Source organism: Canis aureus, chromosome 33 (genome assembly GCF_053574225.1).
Source record: "Canis aureus isolate CA01 chromosome 33, VMU_Caureus_v.1.0, whole genome shotgun sequence".
NCBI classification, from domain to species: Eukaryota; Metazoa; Chordata; class Mammalia; order Carnivora; family Canidae; genus Canis; species Canis aureus.
The window spans coordinates 5413969-5435672 of record NC_135643.1 but is presented as its reverse complement, the minus strand read 5'-3'; the positions used below and the strand labels follow the sequence as shown (position 1 = coordinate 5435672).

The following is a 21704-nucleotide window of genomic DNA, read 5'->3' as shown; positions in this document are numbered from 1 at the left end:
ATGAATAAACAAATAAAAAAAATCTTTAAAAAATAAAATAATAAGTCGAGTCAACATCATACTTAATGGTTTTTAGCAGTGTGTAATATAGTACTAGTCTCAAGAGATTTCATAGTAGATATTTCTTCCCAGCTCATGATAATCCTTCTTTCTCTAGAAACAGCCCTTGAGACACGGATGGACCTCCAGTGTGACGACTACCTTCTGACCTTGACCACTGCTGATTGATCCAGAGATGGACACCTGACGCTTCTGCGGCTGATGAGAAGTTTCGTCTCCTGACAGAGACTGGGAAGTAGTTGGAACCCAGCTTTATCACTGGCAGTGTTTGCTAGAGCAGCTCCCAGAATTCCTCTTTATTTTTTCTTTCCTGAGTCTTGGTTTTCATCTCTTCCTTGGATTCCAGGAATTCAAGCTTCCTGTTTAAATGTGTGAGACGTTTTTGTGTGTGTAGCTTGCAAGCAACAACAAAAAACCTCAAGTAACACAGATACTGGTAAGTGTTTCATGATGAGAAGGTGGGGGGGGGGATGTTGCTCAATGGACGATTTGGGAACTTAGGTTAAACTAACTTAGAGAACCTCTAAGAGTCAGTAATAGTCACTTATTCACTTATTCAATCACAAAAATTTTTTTTGGCGGATTAGTATGCTATAGAACATATTTTGGGAAGTACTTCTCAAGGGGTACTCCCAATAAATCAGCAGCAGCATCTGCTGACAGTATGATTCAGTCTTGGCCAATTCATGTCTTAGATTTTCATAGATAACAATCTATTGGTGACTGAAGGGAAAATCCACTCGCAATAGCAGCAAGCAATGGGAACAACAATAAAAACACAAGATCCCTCAGAATTCCTTTTTATTTCAAGCTGAAGAATTCCTCGAGGGAAGCCCTTGTTCATTATTATACCTTTAGAAAAGTATCTGGCTCACAATAGCTCCTTCATAAATGATGGGTATACATTTCCTTTTAATTTCCTTGAGATTAAGAAAGTTCATAGTTATTGTCTATTGTTTAAAGCATGTTATCATACAGTATATCCTACAAAGCTACAATAACAGTGAAGAGGTTGGTCATATGTCAGGTAGTTCTGATTATGTAATTATTTATCCCAGAAAATTGTGTTCTAAAACAGAAAACATACAAAGAGAATATTCATCAGTCATATTGCCACTGCTGCTTTTTCTTCTGTTGTTGCCACCAGTGAAAAGGGGAGAAGTGACTTGTTGCTCCATGACTGAGTACCTGAGCTTTTTCCTTTTCTTCCCTCCTACACTCGCTTTCGCTCCATTCAACTGGAGGCCTTGCTGTGTCCCCCAAATTACTTGCTTTTCTGAAGATTCTCATTCATTCACAAGGTTATCATAGTTGTTGTAATTTGGGAGATACAAGTCTGTAGAGCCTGATCTCTTTAGAATTCAAATTTTGGTGGGGGAAGTAAAGCTGAGTCAAGCATCCCTTCTCTGGGATTCCGGAATTGAGAAAAAGAGACAAGAAGGGAGGAAAGGAATGAGGACAGGAAAGGGAGACAGGGAGAGAGAGGAGAGAGAGAAAGAAAAAGAAGGAAAAGAAGGAAGGAAGAAAGGAAAGAAAGAAGAAAGAAAAAGAAAGAAAGAAAGAAAGAAAGAAAGAAAGAAAGAAAGAGAAAGAAAGAAAGAAAGAAAGAAAGAAAGAAAGAAAGAAAGAAAGAAAGAAAGAAGTGTGTGTGTGTGTGTGTCTGTTCGTCAAAATAGAAAGGCTGTTCTGTTGGAAGAGAATAACGATGCGCAGAGAGGAACATAGTCATGAAATCGAGCGAGAGTTCTGATAGTATTCAAGTGTTTGATTACGTTTATATAATTATTCCTGGGATGCAGATATATTCCTTTCTTTAGGTCTGGGAGACACTTCCATGTTTTTATAATAAAGATTCAAATTGAATTTCTGTCACTTGCAAGCAGAGTCTTGGATAATACACTTGAACTGTTACTTGGAGAAAATTACACTTAACTCGCAAGGCTGTTCTAGTCAGAGGATGGAGTCTAAAAATAGATTAGAAAAACAGCAGAGAAATCAGAGATGTTTTGGATTTTGAAGAGACCTTCAAGAGCCAGAGTCTGGAGAGATAAAATGATTTGGCCAATTACCAGCATCAAGTTTGCCAAATAGTCTGGTTCTTAATGCTCTTTACTCTTTATTACATCGTTCAATTTCTTGTTTCATTTCCTTTCGGTCGGCTAGCTCATTCTTTGGTCTTGTGTTTTTGGCCCAGTGTTCTTCTGATTCTCACATACATTTCACATATTCCCTTTCTTGGGCCCTGAAGTCCACCATTAGTATCAGGTTAAAATTACTTTCTTAGTGTACTCTGTACTCAGGCATAACAGTTCTCTAATTGCTCTGTCTTCTTTATTGGGTGAAGGTCACCTTATCCATGAAGGGAATTTCCAGTTTGTAATAGCTGCATTAGTTTGACCTTCCTTAGAACTGTGACCACAGAGCAAGGCAAGACATGAGAAATAGGCTCAATACAACCAGATACCATTATTTATTTATTTATTTATTTATTTATTTATTATCCATTTGACACAGAGAGAGAGCACAAGCAGAGGGAACAACAGGCAGAGGGAGAGAGAAAAGCAGACTCCCCAGCTGAGCAGGGAGCCCTGTGCTTTGTGTTCTAAAACAGAAAGCATACAAAGAGAATACAAAATCATGAACACAAAGGTCATGATCCCAGGATCCTGGGATCATGACCTGAGCCAAGGGCAAACGCTTAACCAACTGAGCCACCCAGGTGCCCCATTAGATACCATTTAAATATTTATAGGTATCATGGCTCTACTGATAGATATAAGAACTATTCAAAAGTAGAATGAGACCTTATAAAGATTCAGTGAGTATCAATTGACCTGGATTGATGCTGCAAACTCCAATTAGACTACAAAATTAGTTAATATGATACCGGAATCCACGGCTCCCGTAAAGCAAGGCAATCCACATTTGAAATAAATGATATTGGAATCCTTGGAGGTCTAGACTTGGCTTAGCATTGGCTGAAAGGGTCTAATCATGAGAAAAAGATCCTGGATATTTGTAGTGCACATTCCATGTATGGGACTGAATTATGTATCCCTCCAAAATTCATGGTCGAGGTCCTATCCCCTAGGCCCTCAGAATGTGACTGCATTTTGAAACAAAACCTTTTAAAGAGGTAAGTAAATTAACATGAGGTCACCAGGTGGACTCTAATCCAATCTGGTGTTCTCATAAAGAGAAATTTTGATATGTGGAGAGACACCAGAGACCTGCACAGAGGAAAAACCATGTGAAAAAATAGCAAGAAGGCTGCCACCTACAAGTAAGAGGGTGGGGCGCGGGGGGGGGCGGGGCGGCTTAGAAAAAAATCAAACTTGCTGACACCTTAGATCTTGGTTCCAGTCTCTAGAACTTCTGGAAAATAAATTTCTGTTGTTTCAGCCACCCTGTCTGTGGTATTTTGTTATGTCAGCCCTAGCAAATGAATATATCCCATAATCCAACTCAAGTCTCCATTCATTATTTACTCTCTGTAAATTCAGTCCAGAAGCCAATGTAAAAAATTACTTGTGATGATAAAATTGATTTTTTTAGTGTCTTAAACCTTGGAATTAAATATAGGAGTAATCTGTAAATATATTAAGTATTTTAAATGCCTATATTTAAAAATAGATATTTAAAATATTTAAAACGCTTTAAACATTTATGAAAAACTGGCATATACTCTTCAAATTTAAAATGTGATATTTGAATAATTAGTTCAGACATGATTTTCAATTAAAATTTTATAAATGTATAAACCATACTGAAACTTTTAAGAGAACACTAGTCTCTATATTTAAATTCTTAAATTTATAAGAGTTATTTAAATGTATATGAAGGCTTATTTGTTAGTTAGAAATTTGAAATAGTTATAAAATTGAATGTAATGAACATCACAAAATTTAAAATGTTTAAAGAAATTTAGTTTAACTATAAAAGAACTCATAAAAAGAACAGTAAAAATTTCATCAAATCTATAGATAGAACAATAAAATTTATACAAATATTTAGAGTTTGAATAACTAGAATTTTTATTTTATAAATGTAATAAATCAAATATTTTTAAATTTCAAAACAATTTCAGAATTACAAAAAATCGAAGTACAGCACAAAGACCTTTTTTCCCCTGAAATATTTATAAATAATTTGCTGACATGATGCCCTTTCACTCCCAAATGCTTTAGTGTAATTTCTCACAATCAAGGACATTTTCTAATATAACCACAACATAATCATCAAAATCAGGACATAAACATTTTTACATCTAATTCTCAGAAACCATTCAGTTTTCACCAGTTGTCCCCAAATTCCCTTTATAGGATAAAGATGCAACTTACAGTCATGTGTTGGATTTGATTATCATGTCTCTCTAGTCTCCTTTAGACTGAGATAATTTCTCACTCTTCTATTCTCAAGATCTTGACACCTTGAAGATCTCAGGTCAGTCATTTTGCATAATGTCCATGGATTTGTTTTTTTCTGAGTTTTCTCTTGATTCTATTCAGGTTATACAACTTTGGCAGGATTACCACAAAAGCGATGATGAATTCCTCTATTGCATATTATTTGGTGGAGAACAATTTCAGTTGCTTATAACTAAACATATTCTCTTTGATCATTGTTGAAAATGGTGTCTTCCAGGCTTTTCTATTATTTCTCTATAATGAATACATATTTTGTGGGAGATCCTATGTAAATATCCCATTCCTCATCAAACTTTCCATTTATTCATTTATGTAAATCAGTGTGTGCTTTTGATTTTCTACTTTCCGCCTGGTTCTCATGATTTCTTTTGATGCCCAAACTGTCCCAGGTTTGGCCAGTGGGAATTTTTCAAGGTGGATTCAATGTCCTTTTGATAAATCTCTTCATTTTTCAAGAACTTCTTTGCTTTCTGGCACAAAAAGATGTTCTAGACTAGTGTATTTTCTCTGCCTTAGCCCGGGAATAGTCATTTTCCAAAAGATCCTTGCTTCCTTTTGGTAGAAAATGGTGGGGAGAACCAAGATCTGGGTACTGTGTGTGTTCATTGATATTGGGTGTTGCTGTTTTGAGGCCCTCTTATTGAACAAAGTGTGGGAAGATGCATACAGAAAACATTAACATATGTTCTGTATCTGTTTATATATTGAAAATGATGAGATCATAAAATACATTCAATTCTAATTTAATACCACTCTACTCATCTTGACTGGAATCTGCAATCTTGTGACAGGCCATCTCCTCCCCTATGAATATACCCTTCTCACCCCATTGAAACTCTGATCCCCTACTCTGGACTTTCCTATTCCCACACATTGAGCAGACTTCCACTTTGCTTGGCACTGACTACATGCCTTAGTACTGGAGTGTTTAGGAAGGGAAGAGAAGAGAATGGGGATAAGAGGAAGAATCAAATGTTAATTTTTAAATCACAAGTGACTTCTTGAATAATATCTTTTCTGCACAAAAGCCACCTGCAGGGGCACCTCAGGAAAACCTGTTCACTAATGAAGTTCTCACTTTTCTAAAAATCTTTTGGTTTCTTGTAGATTTCATTTTCTCAGCTTCACTGTCATGGGGTTCGTATTGTCTAGGTGCATAAATATATCAAACACTTCATTTTCTACATCATCTTGTGGAACTTTTCAGATTTTATTTTCTCATATGGAGCTATTGAAAACTTTGTATTCATATTTTCTTCCTCTTATTCTTCACCTTCAGATTTCTTATCAATATTCAACAAATTGAGTAGATAGCACTGCCACATGGCATAGATTTTGGTCCACTATATTTGGCAATAGCAGGACCTGGAACATTTTTTGTTTTGGAAAATCTGAGCTACAAAATAAGTAGCAAGAAGATTCTCTCCCATGAACTGTTGCAATCAGCTTCAGTATTCGGGTGGGGGGGGATGGGGGGGAGGAATTCAGAAAAACCTCGTATCACATTAAGATACGTACCACATAAAGACAGTAAAGATTATGCTTTTTCTAAATTCTTTATCAACTTTTATTATTCTAATTTGTCTTCCAGCCACAGGATTCATTTATTATTCTAATTTGCTTCTGGTTACAGGATTCAATCAAACTTAGTAAGCCTTTAGGGGACCATCTATCATGTTAGTAGTTAAGTCTTTCTTCTGGAAATGTGGTCAAAAATAACAGCTTGAATGTAGAGTTCTGTTTGGATAGGAGTTCTAGTAGAGTTGTCACCTGGTAAAGTCTAAAATACATAAATCATATTGTTAATCAGTCCAGTCCATCATGCAAATGATTGGCATTAAATGAATTTTCTTCCTGCTTTAATACTATAGCAAACAGAACAACAAAATCCTATGGCCATGGAGACATTTTTATTTTCTCCTCAGATTCTTTTTCTCAGAAGTAGTGATAATTCTAATCAAAAGCTTTGACGCCCTGGGTAATTATGTCACTGAAAATATCTAGGGTCAAAACAGTGTCCCAGGCTTATGCTCTCTGGATTCTGCTAAACCCCATGGATCGCTAACTTTGCAGAACTTCCAGGGAAGAACTTCTTAAACACATATGATCACAGATTAATAAAAAAAAAGTCTAAAAATCTAAAATATAAAAGAATACTATCATAATTTCAAATCTGTCCAATAAAAAATGAACTTGAGTTTGCAATTGATTCAGACTAGTGGAAGTACCTGCCCATGTTGGATTTAATTGGAAACTTCTTGTCTGTTTAAAAACTAATTGAACTGTTTTTCCCCCCTTCAAATTACAATCTGTGAAAAAAGATTTGCTCCTTCTATCTTTATTCACAATAGTCTATCATACTTTTAGGCTTCTAGGGAGCTCCTGCAGGAACAAGTATTCACTATTATGGTATTGATGAGAGAGAAGAGATTCGAAAAGAGTTGGTAATATCTACAATTGGAAAATAATATTCAATGTATTCAATGCACAAATGAATGAAGTTTCTTGCTCTCTCTTCTTTTTATAGGAAGAGATGATAAGACATTTCGATGTGGGAGTAGAGTAAAGGCATAATTGTCCTGCTTTGCCACCACGGTACTAATTTCTTGTGCTAGCAAGAAAAAAACATTGGACCCATTTTTTACTAAGTAGAGTCAGCAAAACCGTAAAGACTGAAATGGGTAAACAAAGATTGTGGGTGTCTTGAGTGATTCCCTCATCCAATTTTTTTTTCTGCCTTTCATGGTTTTTGTGCTATTTAACAACTCTTTAAGTTGTGGAAACTTGATAATAATGCAAAATATATTTGCCCAAAAGATGCAAATTAATTGTACCCAATAAAATTTAATTCATTATTGCCCTACATTGCGTTCTACTTTGCATCTATTTGTAAATTAATTTCAACTTTTCTTATTTCCTACATATGTTTTGCTCTTAGAATTCCCCTTTGTTTCCACTACCTTACTGGTTCTGTCTATACTTAGGAAATTAAACAAAATAGTTGGCACATTCATTTTGTATCTGTATGAGAGTCGTAAGTTTATCCTTTTACAAAAAAATTATCTTGTAAACAATTAACCAGGGCTTTTCTTGGCTCCTAGAAGTAAATTCCCTATTGTAACAGAACTTTCACTTTCCTGATCCTCTGTTTCTTTACATATTTTCCATTTTACTACTTATGTGCTTTGTTTTTATAACTTTCACAATCAATAAATGATTCCTCATTAGTAACAGTAATGATTCAGATTTTTGGTTTTGTGGCCAAAATTTTGTGATCCCTGTAAATGGAGTAATAGATTATAGAGATTTATTCTTTCTTGGATGGAAGACAACAGCGAATCTGATTTGTTAGTATTTTATTTTCTTTGTCTACTTGTCTTTTGATCTCAAATTAAGAATCTCATGCTCACCAGGAAAGGAAACAACTTTTTGATATATAGTCTGATAATTTTTTTGTGTTTACTTTTGGCCTGTGGCTAATGTTTAAGATTCCAGGAAAATGAGAAAATCAAAGTTTTGATACTTGATATGTGCTATACTTAAAAAGTTACTTTTATAGGGGTGCCTGGGTGGTGCAGTTGGTTGGGCATCTGACTCTTGGTTTCGGCTCAGGTCATGATCTCAGGGTCATGGGATCAAGCTCTGTGTCGGGCTCAGGTCTCTGTGGAGATTGCTTGGGATGCTCACTGCCTCTCCCTCCGCCCCTCCCCATCTGCTCTCTTCTCTCTGAAGTAAATCGATCAATAAATCAATCTTTTTTTTTTTTAAGTTATTCTTATAGAAACTCAGAAATGTTTTGAATATTTAAGTTCATGTAATTAAGATAAATTTTTGGCAAATTAGACCAGTGTAATAATTTTGGCTTAATAAAAACAGCTTCTAGTCTGATTTATCAGTATTAGGTGAAGTATACATTTTATTCTCCTTGGGTTTGCTTTTCTTAAACTTACTCGGGTATACTGATCCAATAAACTCACATTACTTCTACACAATATTTAAGATAATGAAAAATATAAATTTGTATTCAGTAAAATAAAATCATTATTCTGAGAACTTTATTTCAATAGTAATTATGTTTTATTTATTGTATTTATTTTATGTTTTATATTTAATACGTCAGGTTAAATATAATTCCCAAGATCTCTAGGAAACCTAAAGCCTTAGACTGCTATAAAGTTGAATTATATGATGAATATTAATTTGATATCAAGATAATTTCTAACTAAGAATACTGAACATTTAGTGCACAATTTAACTTTATATACTGTTTCTTATATTTCATGAAACATCCCTATCTTTGGGTCATGTCAATGGACCCCGTTCATTTTGTCTCTTTAAAAAAGTGTGGCTGGAGACAGGTGCAACACAAATTTTGCTATTCTGCTAAAATACTTTTTGTGGAAGACAGTTGTTAATTTCTACCTCTAGTTTTCTCACTGAAATAGAAGTTACTTTGATTAAAAGTCACAATTAACATGAGTGGTTGAAATTCCACTAAGTAATGGGGACAGACTGAAACCACTGTCTATATGCTTTTCTGTTCCAAAGAGAAAGTAGTTTTGTCTTATAGTGCAAGTTCTATAGTACTGATTTTATATATACACATACACTACATAATTATATGCAGCAATGTTTTTTAGGCCCTTTTCCCCCTTTTGTTCCTTTTCAGAACCTCTGTACAATCTTGCGACTGAGGACTCCAAAAAAAATTTTGTGTGAATTATCACCATCAATATTTACCAAATCAGAAGTTGAAACTGAGATATTTTTAAACACTTACTGATTCATTTGACTAAAGCAATGATGAACACAAATTAAAATGTTAGCTGAATAACATCTTAATATAAAAATTATTTTGAGCTCATGGATATCCTGAGAATTGCTGTGCCAGAAAAAGCAAAATAAAGGGCAAATTTGGAAGTAAATTTTACTTGTCCTGGGTTACAGTACTTGAGTTTGAAAAGAAATGATGAAATGTACGAAAATTTCTGTAAAGTTTGCCTTATCTTGATAGGGTTGCTTTCTTTACTTACTGATTCATTCCTTTGCCTACTATATAAAATATTTTTTTGATCTCTGTGTAATCTGTCTAGGTAGCAAATAACGTGTATCTTGTAACAATATTTTTCTGTGCTTTATGTTGAATTTATTACATTCTTGATTAAGAAAAAGAAATAAAAAATAAAAGAAAGTAAAGAACAAAGATTCCTCACTTATAAAAATGTTTCTTTACAACCATGCTAATATCTATATTTATTTTAAATGTTTTATTATCTTACTCATTTAATTAATTATATAAAACTCAATATTATTTCTCTAGTACCCCGATCCTATCTTAATCAAATGTCCAAATAGCCTCTAACAATTTTATTTTCTAATTTTTGCCTCTCCATAATTGGATTTTTTTAACTTAAATTCAATTAGTGAACATATAGTACATACTTCATTTCAGATGGAGTGTTCAATAAGTATAGAAAAGATTAAATGAAACTACACCTACTTTACACTTTCCATGGTCATTTAGTTATGTGCATAGGTTTAAAAAGAAGCTGTTCTTATTATTTTTTAATCAGGTTTAATTGTACAAATTGAAAAACCAGGGCCTTGCTTGGAATGTTGTATTCAAAAACAATACTCATTTAATCGGGTAGGAACAGCCCCTCATCCTGGATTAAGTTTGATTTTACTTATGGAAGCAATACCTACAAAGCCCTGGCCTATTTCTTGGCTTAGAAAATCTAAGAATATTATATATTAAGTACATGTAACCTTAGTATATTTGGGGGACCTTGAGAAAAGAGGAATTTACTCAAATTTATAGGTATTTCAGGTGAAATATGGTGGAGAGTATTTCTTGCACTTGGTTTCCTAGCCTCAAGTCACCAAATAATAGAAGGTTTTAAAAATCCAATTTGAGATTTCTTATGAAAACTTGCAGACATAATTTAATTTAGTATTTGTTCAAAATTGTATGGTTTTAGAGTTTACAAAGAAAACTTAATGTGTCCTATATGGTAAAATGACACTTTTACTGTATCTATGTAAACAACCAGGCAAATCTAATGGGACGGGCCTTATTTTATCAGAATGATGATTCTCTGAACTTATGACAAAAAGAGGAAAGGGAACTGCCAGAAAAAATTATGAGAGACTTTGAAATGGGCAAAAATCAAATAGTGGCCATTGTGACAACTCAGATACACATAGGTTTTCTCATCTTTAACTGATATACAACTCTGTAACCTGTAGAAATCTCATTATAATGCAAATAATTCATGTCTGTATAAATGCAAAGTAGTGTTCCATAGAATGCCCCTGATTTTTACCTTGATAAACAGCCTGGTTTTGCATCTATTTGTGAATCCATTTCAGATTTTCTTTTTCTTCTTCTTTTTTTTTTTTTAGAGAGAGAGAGTGTGTGTGTGTGCATGCGTACACGTGTGTGCAGGTATGCACGCATATTGGGAGGGGTGGAGGGAGAGGGAGAGAGAGAATCTTAAGCAGAACACAGGACTCTATCTCATGATTCTGAGATCATGACCTGAGCCGAACTCAGGCACCCCTTCATTTCAAAATTTTTTATACCGTTTATATATCTCTGCCCTTTGAATTCTTCAAAACAATCATAGCATTTTGCTGATCTTTCATTAATTAATAAGTTAAAAATCTTTGACATATGTTCATTTTATGTCTATGTGAAAATCATGATCCTACCTTTTTTTAAAAATTATTCCTTAACAATAGATAATAAGAGTTTTAAAAACAATCTTACATATACAACAACAGCAAATGATGCAATTGGTTGAGAAAATTCAGCACTTAGAAAACTCTGACTTCAAATTCATAGTACTATAAGGAGCTGCTGCTAAAAGACTACTACTGCCTGAAGTCATTACTAGTTCCCAAGATGGATGAGACTCCCAGCCAAACATAAAATATAAGTAAATCAAATTATGGGGATAAGATCAACAGTTATAAATTATTGAAAAATAATAACTGATGGAACAAAGTAAAAAGACTCTGACTTTATTCCACAAAATCCTAGAAAAATTATAGATTTTATTTTATTTTTTTAATAAATTTATTTTTTATTGGTGTTCAATTTGCCAACATATAGAATAACACCCAGTGCTCATCCCGTCAAGTGCCCCCCTCAATGCCCGTCACCCAGTCACCCCCAACCCCTGCCCACCTCCCTTTCCAGAAAAATTATAGATTTTAAACATAAAGGAAACCATAAACTAATCTAGAAGGAACTATAGGTCAATATTTGTCCAATCTTAGTATAGGGATCTTTTAAAACATTGAAGGAAGCCAAGAAAAAATCAGCGAGGGAAACTAATAGTTTAAACTATATAAAAGTTCAATGTCAAAAAACATTAAGTTAAAAAAACAGATATATAAATTATAATATGTCACTAAAAAGTATGATAAACAAAGGTATTCCTACCTTTTATACATAGAATACTTAAAATTTAATTAAAAGAAAACCCTACTAAAACTCTATAGAAAAGTGTGTAGAGGACAATTACAGAAGAAGAAATACAACATACTAGCTAAATGTTCATCCCTAATAATAACAACAAATGAAAATGATTCCAAATAAGTCTGGAAGATCCCTGGGTGGCTCAGCAGTTTAGTGCCTGCGTTCGGCTCAGGGCCTGATCCTGGAGACCCTGGATCGAGTCCCACATCGAGCTCCTGGCATGGAGCCTGCTTCTCCCTCTGCTTGTGTCTCTGCCTCTCTCTCTCTCTCTCTGTCTCTCATGAATAAATAAATAAAATCTTAAAAAAAAACCCAAATAAGTCTGAACTATAAAATTAACAAAGTCTAAAAGGTATGCAAAATAAATAGGGCATGGTGAACGGTCACCTTAAATAGTTTATTAAATATATACTAATGACAAAGTGGTTTGACAATATCTCTATAAAGTTTTATTATATATATATGTGTGTGTGTGTGTATCTTTTGATTAAGCATTTTCCATTTTAAGAATCCATCTTAAAGACAAAATCAGAAACTTGGTTATAGACACTCATTTAAACTTGGAGAGAAAAACAGAAGCCAATCTGTATGTCCATAAGTGAGAAATTCCTAAGTAAATTAAGACTACTTCCTAGGGTTGAATGCTATTTACATCATTTTATAGTTTACTTTTGTTCACTTAATAATGTATCTTGAACATCTATTCCTATTGATTTAGTACATCAATATCACTAAATATAGCTTTACTCCTTTTTAAGACTGCTGTGTGCTGTTTCACTGTGTCAATTACCATAATTTATTTAACCGTTGCCCAGTCTTGGGCATATAGATTATTTCCAGTGTTTATTGCAAGAAAAGTGATATTCTTTGGGGAATTTCATTGATCCTAAGTTGATACACCACAAGGGAGCAATAATCATTTACTGACCACCTATTTACTGGCACATGAAACACATTTTCTTATTTAACCTCCACGACAAACTTTTGTGAAATGGTTGTTTTTACGGATTTTACAGATGAGAAAATAGAGGTAGAAACATGCTCAGAGAAATTAAGAGTTTTGCTCTAATCACAGAGCTGATAAGATCTATTTGGGTCCAACTCATTTTAGCTACTGCCCCTCATTAACAGCTTTTTCCAGCCTGAGTCCTGGTAGCTGTTCCTGACCCTTTCTTTCCTTCTTGTTATGTTATTCTTCCAGCCCCTTTCAACTGCTCCCAGGTAATCTGGAGAGTCTCTAAGTCTTCAGTTTCAAGTGAAATTAATTAAGAGACTTATGCAGGTCTTTCAATATCCTAAATTATTATTACACTACTTTGTGTGTATGGCCATATGTACATTTTTCTGGAGCAAATCCATGAAATTTATCAGACTTTTAAAATAAATTGTACTTCCCGAAAGGTTATGAACCTATCCTCAGGAGCAGCCTCATGTGCTTGTGAGGTAGTTTTCTGGGGTACCAAATTGAGGCTGCCATTGGTTTGGATGTGTTTTATGTTGAGATATCCCAGCCATCAGTAACAATTGAGAAGTTGTCAACATAAGTTTTCCACCCTTGCCAATGGCCTTGATCACTGTTCATGCTCTCGTGTTCCATATTCCAATTAATGTCAGCATCCCTCACTCTGCTTTGGGGTTTCAGTGCCTTAGAAATTATAAGCATCTGCCGGGGTGGGAAACAGTTAAGAAGAAGCCATGGGAGCTGACTACTGGTTCAACTGTACAGATCCAGAAGAAATCATGCTCCCTTTGAATTAGAAATAATTCCTTAACTGTGTTTTTGCACCTGCAATGACTCCATGTCTGATTCATGGATTTTCTGGTATCTGTTTCTTTGTCATTAGCTATTAGGTCTTTGAAATCACAGAGGAAACAATTATTTTGTTTTTATTCATGCATTTCATTCAGCCAGGAACCTCACCTTCCATTTTTTCTCATACTCCCAACCTGACTTGTGACAATAAATTTTGCCGAAAGAAAGAAAGAAAGAAAGAAAGAAAGAAAGAAAAGAAAAAGAGAGCATGAATTAAGGTGAAAACTCTCCTACTCAAATTTCTCCTTTCTCACTTCCATGCTGATCCTATTATACCTTTGGTAAAATGTTTGATTAGGCTGTCTGTCTAGTTAGAAGCTTAAAGCAGCATTTTTTTCTTTGTCATGTATGTTTTATTGGGATGTGTACTTTTCACTGCATATATTCAGCTTGGATGGTGAAGGGTTATCATTTATACTTTCTTATCACTAAGCACTGATATACAAACAGTAATTCAAATTTTTATATTTAATTTTTTCTTTCCTCCAGCTCACCTCTCTTGTGCCACACTTCATCTATGAGTTCATACATTGGACACTTAACAGCAATGTCCTTATCTCAAGGGGTTGTTCCGTAATACGGCATATAAAATTAAAATCAGTTTTTCAGGTCAAGAGGAGGGCACAGCATTTAAGTTTTAGGAGTTTTAATTCATAAAAGTCAAGCTCTGTTATGTAATTTTTAATATGTTCCTCAAGGCCATTGATTTTAGCAGCAGTTTGTTGAGTAAATACTTAATTTATATGTGGTAGACTTTCAGTTCAGATATACCAGGTGATTGCCCAGGGGAGAAAAATGTTTAAAAGCTCCTTAGTATGTGGGTGTTTTAGGGCTATAATTGACCAAACATTCAGTAATTTGGGCAGCAAACCAGAAAGTTGGCAAAGCCTCAGCTTTACCTAGTAACTAGGCCTGTGCCACAGTTAAAATGTAAGGTTTACAAGAGGCCTCAGAGGAAAATCTAGGAGCCAGGAGAGTGGTGTAGGGTAATTCAGTATCCCGTGCTCCATTAATTCAAGCTTGTGTGGGGTTTGAGGGAACATTGTGTGGGAGACTTCGAAGAAACCATATTTTTGATTAAAAGGTTTCTCTTCAGTATGGGTTGTTTGTTGTTTTCCTTAAATGTCCAACAGAAAATATACCTGAGCTCTGTAAAAAGAGGGTTTGTAAAATTGAGAACCTTCACTAGGAGGGTGGAGCTTCAAGAGATTAAAATGGAATCATTTGCAGCAAGGGTGTAGAAATGTTATGGGTCTCCATTTTGAGAGGAACAATTTCAACCCTGCCCCAGACAGGAAATTGATTTATTTTAATGTAGTCAGTGAACCAGGAGGCAGCATTTAGGAGGCAATTAACACCTTTCCTAATAGTAGCAAAGGGTGGGGTTTGCTTGGGAGGAACAAAACAGGGAGGAGCTATGATAAAATACCACTAGAATCTTCCTCTAAATCAAAGAAACAAAAATTATGTTTTTGTTGGTGGAATCGTTTTATTTTTTTTATTGAAGTTCGATTTGCCAACAGTGGAGGTTATTTTTAATTCTAAACTTTGTTCACCTATTCTTTTGCTCATAGAACAAGAAAGTAGAATGTCTTTTTTTTTTTGTAACTGCATAATATACAATGATGCTATATATTTATTTTTAAAAATAATAAAAATATTTTTCTCTTTCACTCATGGACCTAATATTTCATCATTGCCCTGATACTATTCAATATCAACACTCCAAAGTTCAGCAGAGAACCTCCAGGTTTAATTCCTCTACCAAGCAGGGAAAAGCACCAGAGTCAATTACTCTGGTAATTTTCAGCTAAAAATAGCATTAGCTCTACATATGTTTCTAGTGCATAAGATCCCAAAATATTTTAAAGTTAACCTCAAAAGTTTCCAGGATTATTTTTGGCTCTACTATTCATTTCTTTGCAAATATTTAATATTCAATTTATTCATTCCACAGGTGTTTACTGAGCATCTACCATATGCTAGTACTGGAGATACAATGGTAAAGTGACCAGAAAAGTTTCCTGCCACATGTTTCAGTCTTTGCTTTATGAGTTTCTGTAGCATATATTGTTTCATTTGAGTTTATGGACAAACCTAACTGATAATGTGATTCTTAATGAGACCATGATAGCATGAATGGTTACCATCACCTCAATCTGTAATGATCCACGTGAGGAAAAATAGCAGCAATTTGCTCCTGGAAGCATCTAATGTGGTTAGTTATGTTACTGGGGAGGTTATCCAGAAGTCTTTGGTATACGGTCTGAACTTTCTACTCTGTACAGTCTCAGGAATCTGTAATTTAGACTACTTACAACTAAGAATGTTGAATTAAAACCTGTTTTAGAGGAGTGGAGTTGGATTACTTTATGGACATATGTAAGGTATAAGATGAAACCAACAGCTAATAAACTATTACTAATTTATTAATAACAAAACAATGGATATTGAATCCAGATAATCTTTAGGATCACCTAGGGATACATTTATAAAATACAGATTCCTGGGCTTCACCACAGACCAGTTCAGTTTGAATCACTTGGGGTGGAGTCTAGGGCTCTGATTGGCCAGTGTGAGGAGAGAGGAAGGTAAAATATGATATGAATTGACAAAAATCACTTCTACTCAAGCCACTGTGGGTTGGACACCAATGAAAAGTTCTATGATAACAGTTTGCATTCCGAAGAAGCACATTTTTCTGTTTGAACAATTGTGATCTTCAAAAGGACAAGTCTGAATTAGAGGTGCACTGTTGTACAGTGAGGATTACTGATGTATAAAAAGAAAAGAAATATGTTCTGATAAGTTAATGCACAGTCTGCATTGATGTGCCTTCCAGGTTCTGTGACACTCAGGATGGATCCAGAAAGATTTATTCTATAATAGTGCCATTTTGTTTCACCAATTTCCTACATCTAATAAAAACCACACATCTTTTTTTTTTAAAGATTGTATTTTAGTACTGGAAGTCCTAGCCTCAGCAATCAGACAACAAAAAGACATTAAAGGCATTCAAATTGGCAAAGAAGAAGTCAAACTCACCCTCTTCACCGATGACATGATACTCTACATAGAAAACCCAAAAGTCTCCACCCCAAGATTGCTAGAACTCATACAGCAATTCGGTAGCGTGGCAGGATACAAAATCAATGCCCAGAAATCAGTGGCATTTCTATACACTAACAATGAGACTGAAGAAAGAGAAATTAAGGAGTCAATCCCATTTACAATTGCACCCAAAAGCATAAGATACCTAGGAATAAACCTAACCACAGAGGTAAGGATCTATACCCTAAAAACTACAGAACACTTCTGAAAGAAATTGAGGAAGACACAAAGAGATGGAAAAATATTCCATGCTCATGGATTGGAAGAATTAATATTGTGAAAATGTCAATGTTACCCAGGGCAATTTACACGTTTAATGCAATCCCTATCAAAATACCATGGACTTTCTTCAGAGAGTTAGAACAAATTACTTTAAGATTTGTGTGGAGTCAGAAAAGACCCCGAATAGCCAGGGGAATTTTAAAAAAGAAAACCATATCTGGGGGCATCACAATGCCAGATTTCAGGTCGTACTACAAAGCTGTGGTCATCAAGACAGTGTGGTACTGGCACAAAAACAGACACATAGATCAATGGAACAAAATAGAGAACCCAGAAGTGGACCCTGAACTTTATGGTCAACTAATATTCGATAAAGGAGGAAAGAGTATCCACTGGAAGAAAGACAGTCTCTTCAATAAATGGTGCTGGGAAAATTGGACATCCACATGCAGAAGAATGAAACTAGACCACTCTCTTTCACCAGACACAAAGATAAACTCAAAATGGATGAAAGATCTAAATGTGAGACAAGATTCCATCAAAATCCTAGAGAACACAGGCAACACCCTTTTTGAACTCGGCCACAGTAACTTCTTGCAAGATACATCCACGAAGGCAAAAGAAACAAAAGCAAAAATGAACTATTGGGACTTCATCAAGATAAGAAGCTTCTGCACAGCAAAGGATACAGTCAACAAAACTCAAAGTCAACCTACAGAATGGGAGAAGATATTTGCAAATGACGTATCAGATAAAGGGCTAGTTTCCAAGATCTATAAAGAACTTTTTAAACTCAACACCAAAGAAACAAACAATCCAATCATGAAATGGGCAAAAGACATGAAGAGAAATCTCACAGAGGAAAACATAGACATGGCCAACATGCACATGAGAAAATGCTCGGCATCACTTGCCATCAGGGAAATACAAATCCAAACCACAATGAGATCCCACCTCACACCAGTGAAAATGGGGCAAATTAACAAGGCAGGAAACCACAAATGTTGGAGAGGATGCGGAGAAGAGGGAACCCTCTTACACTGTTGGTGGGAATGTGAACTGGTGCAGCCACTCTGGAAAACTGTGTGGAGGTTCCTCAAAGAGTTCAAAATAGACCTGCCCTACGACCCAGCAATTGCACTGTTGGGGATTTACCCCAAAGATACAGATGCAATGAAATGCCGGGACACCTGCACCCCGATGTTTCTAGCAGCAATGGCCACAATAGCCAAACTGTGGAAGGAGCCTCGGTGTCCATCGAAAGATGAATGGATAAAGAAGATGTGGTTTATGTATACAATGGAATATTACTCAGCTATTAGAAATGACAAATACCCACCATCTGCTTCAACATGGGTGGACCTGGAGGGTATTATGCTGAGTGAAGTAAGTCAGCCGGAGAAGGACAAACATTATATGTTCTCATTCATTTGGGGAATATAAATAATAGTGAAAGGGAATATAAGGGAAGGGAGAAGAAATGTGTGGGAAATATCAGAAAGGGAGACAGAACATAAAGGCTGCTAACTCTGGGAAACGAACTAGGGGTGGTAGAAGGGGAGGAGGGCAGGGGGTGGGAGTGAATGGGTGATGGGCACTGGGGGTTATTCTGTATGTTGGTAAATTGAACACCAATAAAAAATAAATTAAAAAAAAGATTGTATTTATTTATTCATGAGAGACACACACACACACACAGAGGCAGAGACACAGGCAGAGGGAGAAGCAGGCCCCATGTAGGGAGCCCAACATGGGACTCGATCCCAGGTCTCCAGGATCACGTTGTGGGCCAAAGGCAGGCGCTAAACCCCTGAGCCACCCAGGGATTCCCAAAAAACCACGCATCTTTTAGATCTTTTAACATGTTTGCTTGTTTATTATCAGCCATTTATCAAGTGACTATATTCAAGTGGACTTTATTAGACTTTAAACAAAGTAACAATAAGACTCCGTCCTATGGAATTTCATATTTTTCACACTGATTTTCTTTTACACACTAATGAAGTTCAGCCAACAGAACAATAACTTCACCTCCTTTCAAAACAGCTTATCCATTTTTGTACTCAGAAATTCTGATTCTAAGTCATGATACAAATGGTACAGATTCTCATTGAACTGTGTAGAATGGCAAAAAGCCTACTGGATTTGGCTTCCACACTTGGAGTTTCATTTTCTCTCTGAATTTCTCTGCTATTCCTCTTCTTCCTACACCTTGATCTCAACCATGGTTACATATTAGAATCATCAGAGAGGCTTCTGAAAAGTACAGATGCTCAGGCCTTCCACCTGGACCAATTAAATTAGAATCTTTGGGGATGAGGATAGCCAAAATATATTCTAAAGCTTCCTGGGTGATTTTGACAGCTGGCCCACGCTCACAATTCCTTTCTAACCAAAAGGGGTCCTCTCCCTTTCCATGCAGGCTCACACTTGGTGCTTCCTCATCTATGTATGTGAGGTTCCCGCCTACCAGAATACTTCTACCCCAATCCTCATGTCCTCACCATACCCATGCTCAAGATCCAGTTCAGTTGTTATCTCTTTCATTAACTCATTTTGAATGTCCAGAGTAAATTGTATCTCCTCTCAATTCTTTAGATCTCCCTCGGTCCTTTCAGCTCACTTGATAGCTTGCCATTTCTATGCATATTGTATTTTCACCCACCCTTCAATTAACTAGTAAACCTTTTAAGAGCAAGAAGCCCACTTTTAGAATTCATTTTTATACCTCACAGTGCCTATTAGTTACTCAGTAAACATCAGATGAGGAAAAGGAGGATGGAAGATTGAAGAGGCAATAGACTTACTGATGTTCATTCAGCTCACCTTTTTTTTTTTTTGCTATACTCATCCAACACTAGTTCATATTATTTCTTTCATTCCTGAAGGTTGGGATAAAGTGAGACCTCTCAATTACTTTTTCCAGATAGATGTGCATTCTCTAAGTTCTGCCTTTGCCTGAATGATCAGGTAGTAGCAATAGTAAAAACATCAACTCAGAAACTTGCTAATTACCGCAGGACCTCTAGTTCTAGTTCTTTTGGTCTTTACCTGGATAATAGTTATGCTAGCATCTTCTCTTGTTTGTCCTCCCTACTTTGTCCTAATTTAGTCCCTCTAATCCCCTTAAAACATAACTTTCGGGGGCCTAGGTGGCTCAGTCAGTTGAGCATCTGACTTTTGATTTCAGTTCAGGTCATGATCTCAGGGGCATGAGATAGAACCCCACGTGGGGCTCCGTGCCCAGCCCAGAGTCTCAGTCTTGGGATTCTCCCTCTCCTTCTGCCCTGCCTCCACCCCCAAACCCAGCTCACATGTGCATTCTCTATCCACCTCCCAGATAAATAAATAAGTAAATAAAATCTTAAAAAAAAACCCAAAAATGTAAACCAAGACCAACATAACTTTCATCTTGTTATTTCCATGCATAGAAGCTTTGGTGTATCCCCATTTCCTACTAAGTCTAGTCCAAGATCCTTAACAGTCCTGCACTGAAGCCTTTTTATGACCATTCCATGCTTAATTCCCATAGCACTCCTTCTCCAAGCCAATACATCAGCCAAATTGAGCTACTTAGGCTTTCCTTTGGTTTATCCCCATCAACCTTATCTTTGCTAACAGGGGTCGTTCCTGGTATTGCCTGCTTCTCCATCTCTATGAGTTCAACTCCTAATCATTTTTCAAGGTCAGTTAAAAGATTACCTCCTCCATTATCACCTAACTATCCAATGCTGTCCTCTCACCATCCCCTCTCCACTGGCTCCTACCCTAGATCAAAAATCATCTCTTTTTTCCACTGAATTTCCAAGGCATCTCTCTCTCTCTCTCTCTCTCTCTCTTTTTGGTAGCATATCATTCTCTGCTTTATACTGCAGTTATATTTCTTATATCCCTATTATAAACTTAATAAAGGGAAAGGTTGAACTCTTACTCATTTTTAGATCTTTTGTGGTGTCTCATAATACTTATATTTAAGCTCCATTGCTAGACTCTACTAATAATGAACTATGTGACTTTGAGTAAGTCATTAAGCATGTTTGAGTCAATTTACTCAAAAATCAAAAACATTTTTAAAAAATATTTATTTATTTATTTAAGAGAGAAAGAGCATGAGTAGGAGGGGTATAGGTAGCAAGAGTCCCAAGTTGACTCTATGCTGAGCAGGGAGCCCCATGCAGGACTCCATCCCCAAACCTGAAATTCATGACTTAGAGATCATGATCTAAGCAGAAACCAAGAGGCGGATGTTCAACTGACTGTGCCACCCAGGTACCCCTCAAAAACATGTTCTAATTCAAAAGTCTTAATTTGAGATGGTTTAAATTATATATTCCTGGATTTGTACAAGACTTTTTTTTTTTTTATTTTTTTTTATTTATTTATTTTTTTTTTTATTGGTGTTCAATTTACTAACATACAGAATAACACCCAGTGCCCGTCACCCATTCACTCCCACCCCCCGCCCTCCTCCCCTTCTACCACCCCTAGTTCGTTTCCCAGAGTTAGCAGTCTTTATGTTCTGTCTCCCTTTCTGATATTTCCCACACATTTCTTCTCCCTTCCCTTATTTTCCCTTTCACTATTA

The 21704-nt window shown here is 35.7% G+C and overlaps 1 protein-coding gene across 16 annotated transcripts in view; it reads right to left on the bottom strand.

The window, feature by feature from the left end:
• CFAP299 (cilia and flagella associated protein 299) overlaps window positions 1-21704 on the bottom strand; it is a 625333-nt gene that overhangs the window by 36334 nt on the left and 567295 nt on the right. For 15 of the 16 annotated variants that reach the window (XM_077882640.1, XM_077882642.1, XM_077882650.1 and 12 more), the window contains one exon: window positions 4070-6267. The exons of the other annotated variant lie outside the window; for it this stretch is intronic. In XM_077882640.1, coding sequence (XP_077738766.1) covers window positions 6172-6267 — 96 coding nt within the window. In that variant the 3' untranslated portion in view covers window positions 4070-6171. Of the gene's footprint in view, window positions 1-4069; window positions 6268-21704 lie in introns of those variants that run through there. 16 annotated transcript variants of the gene reach the window in all.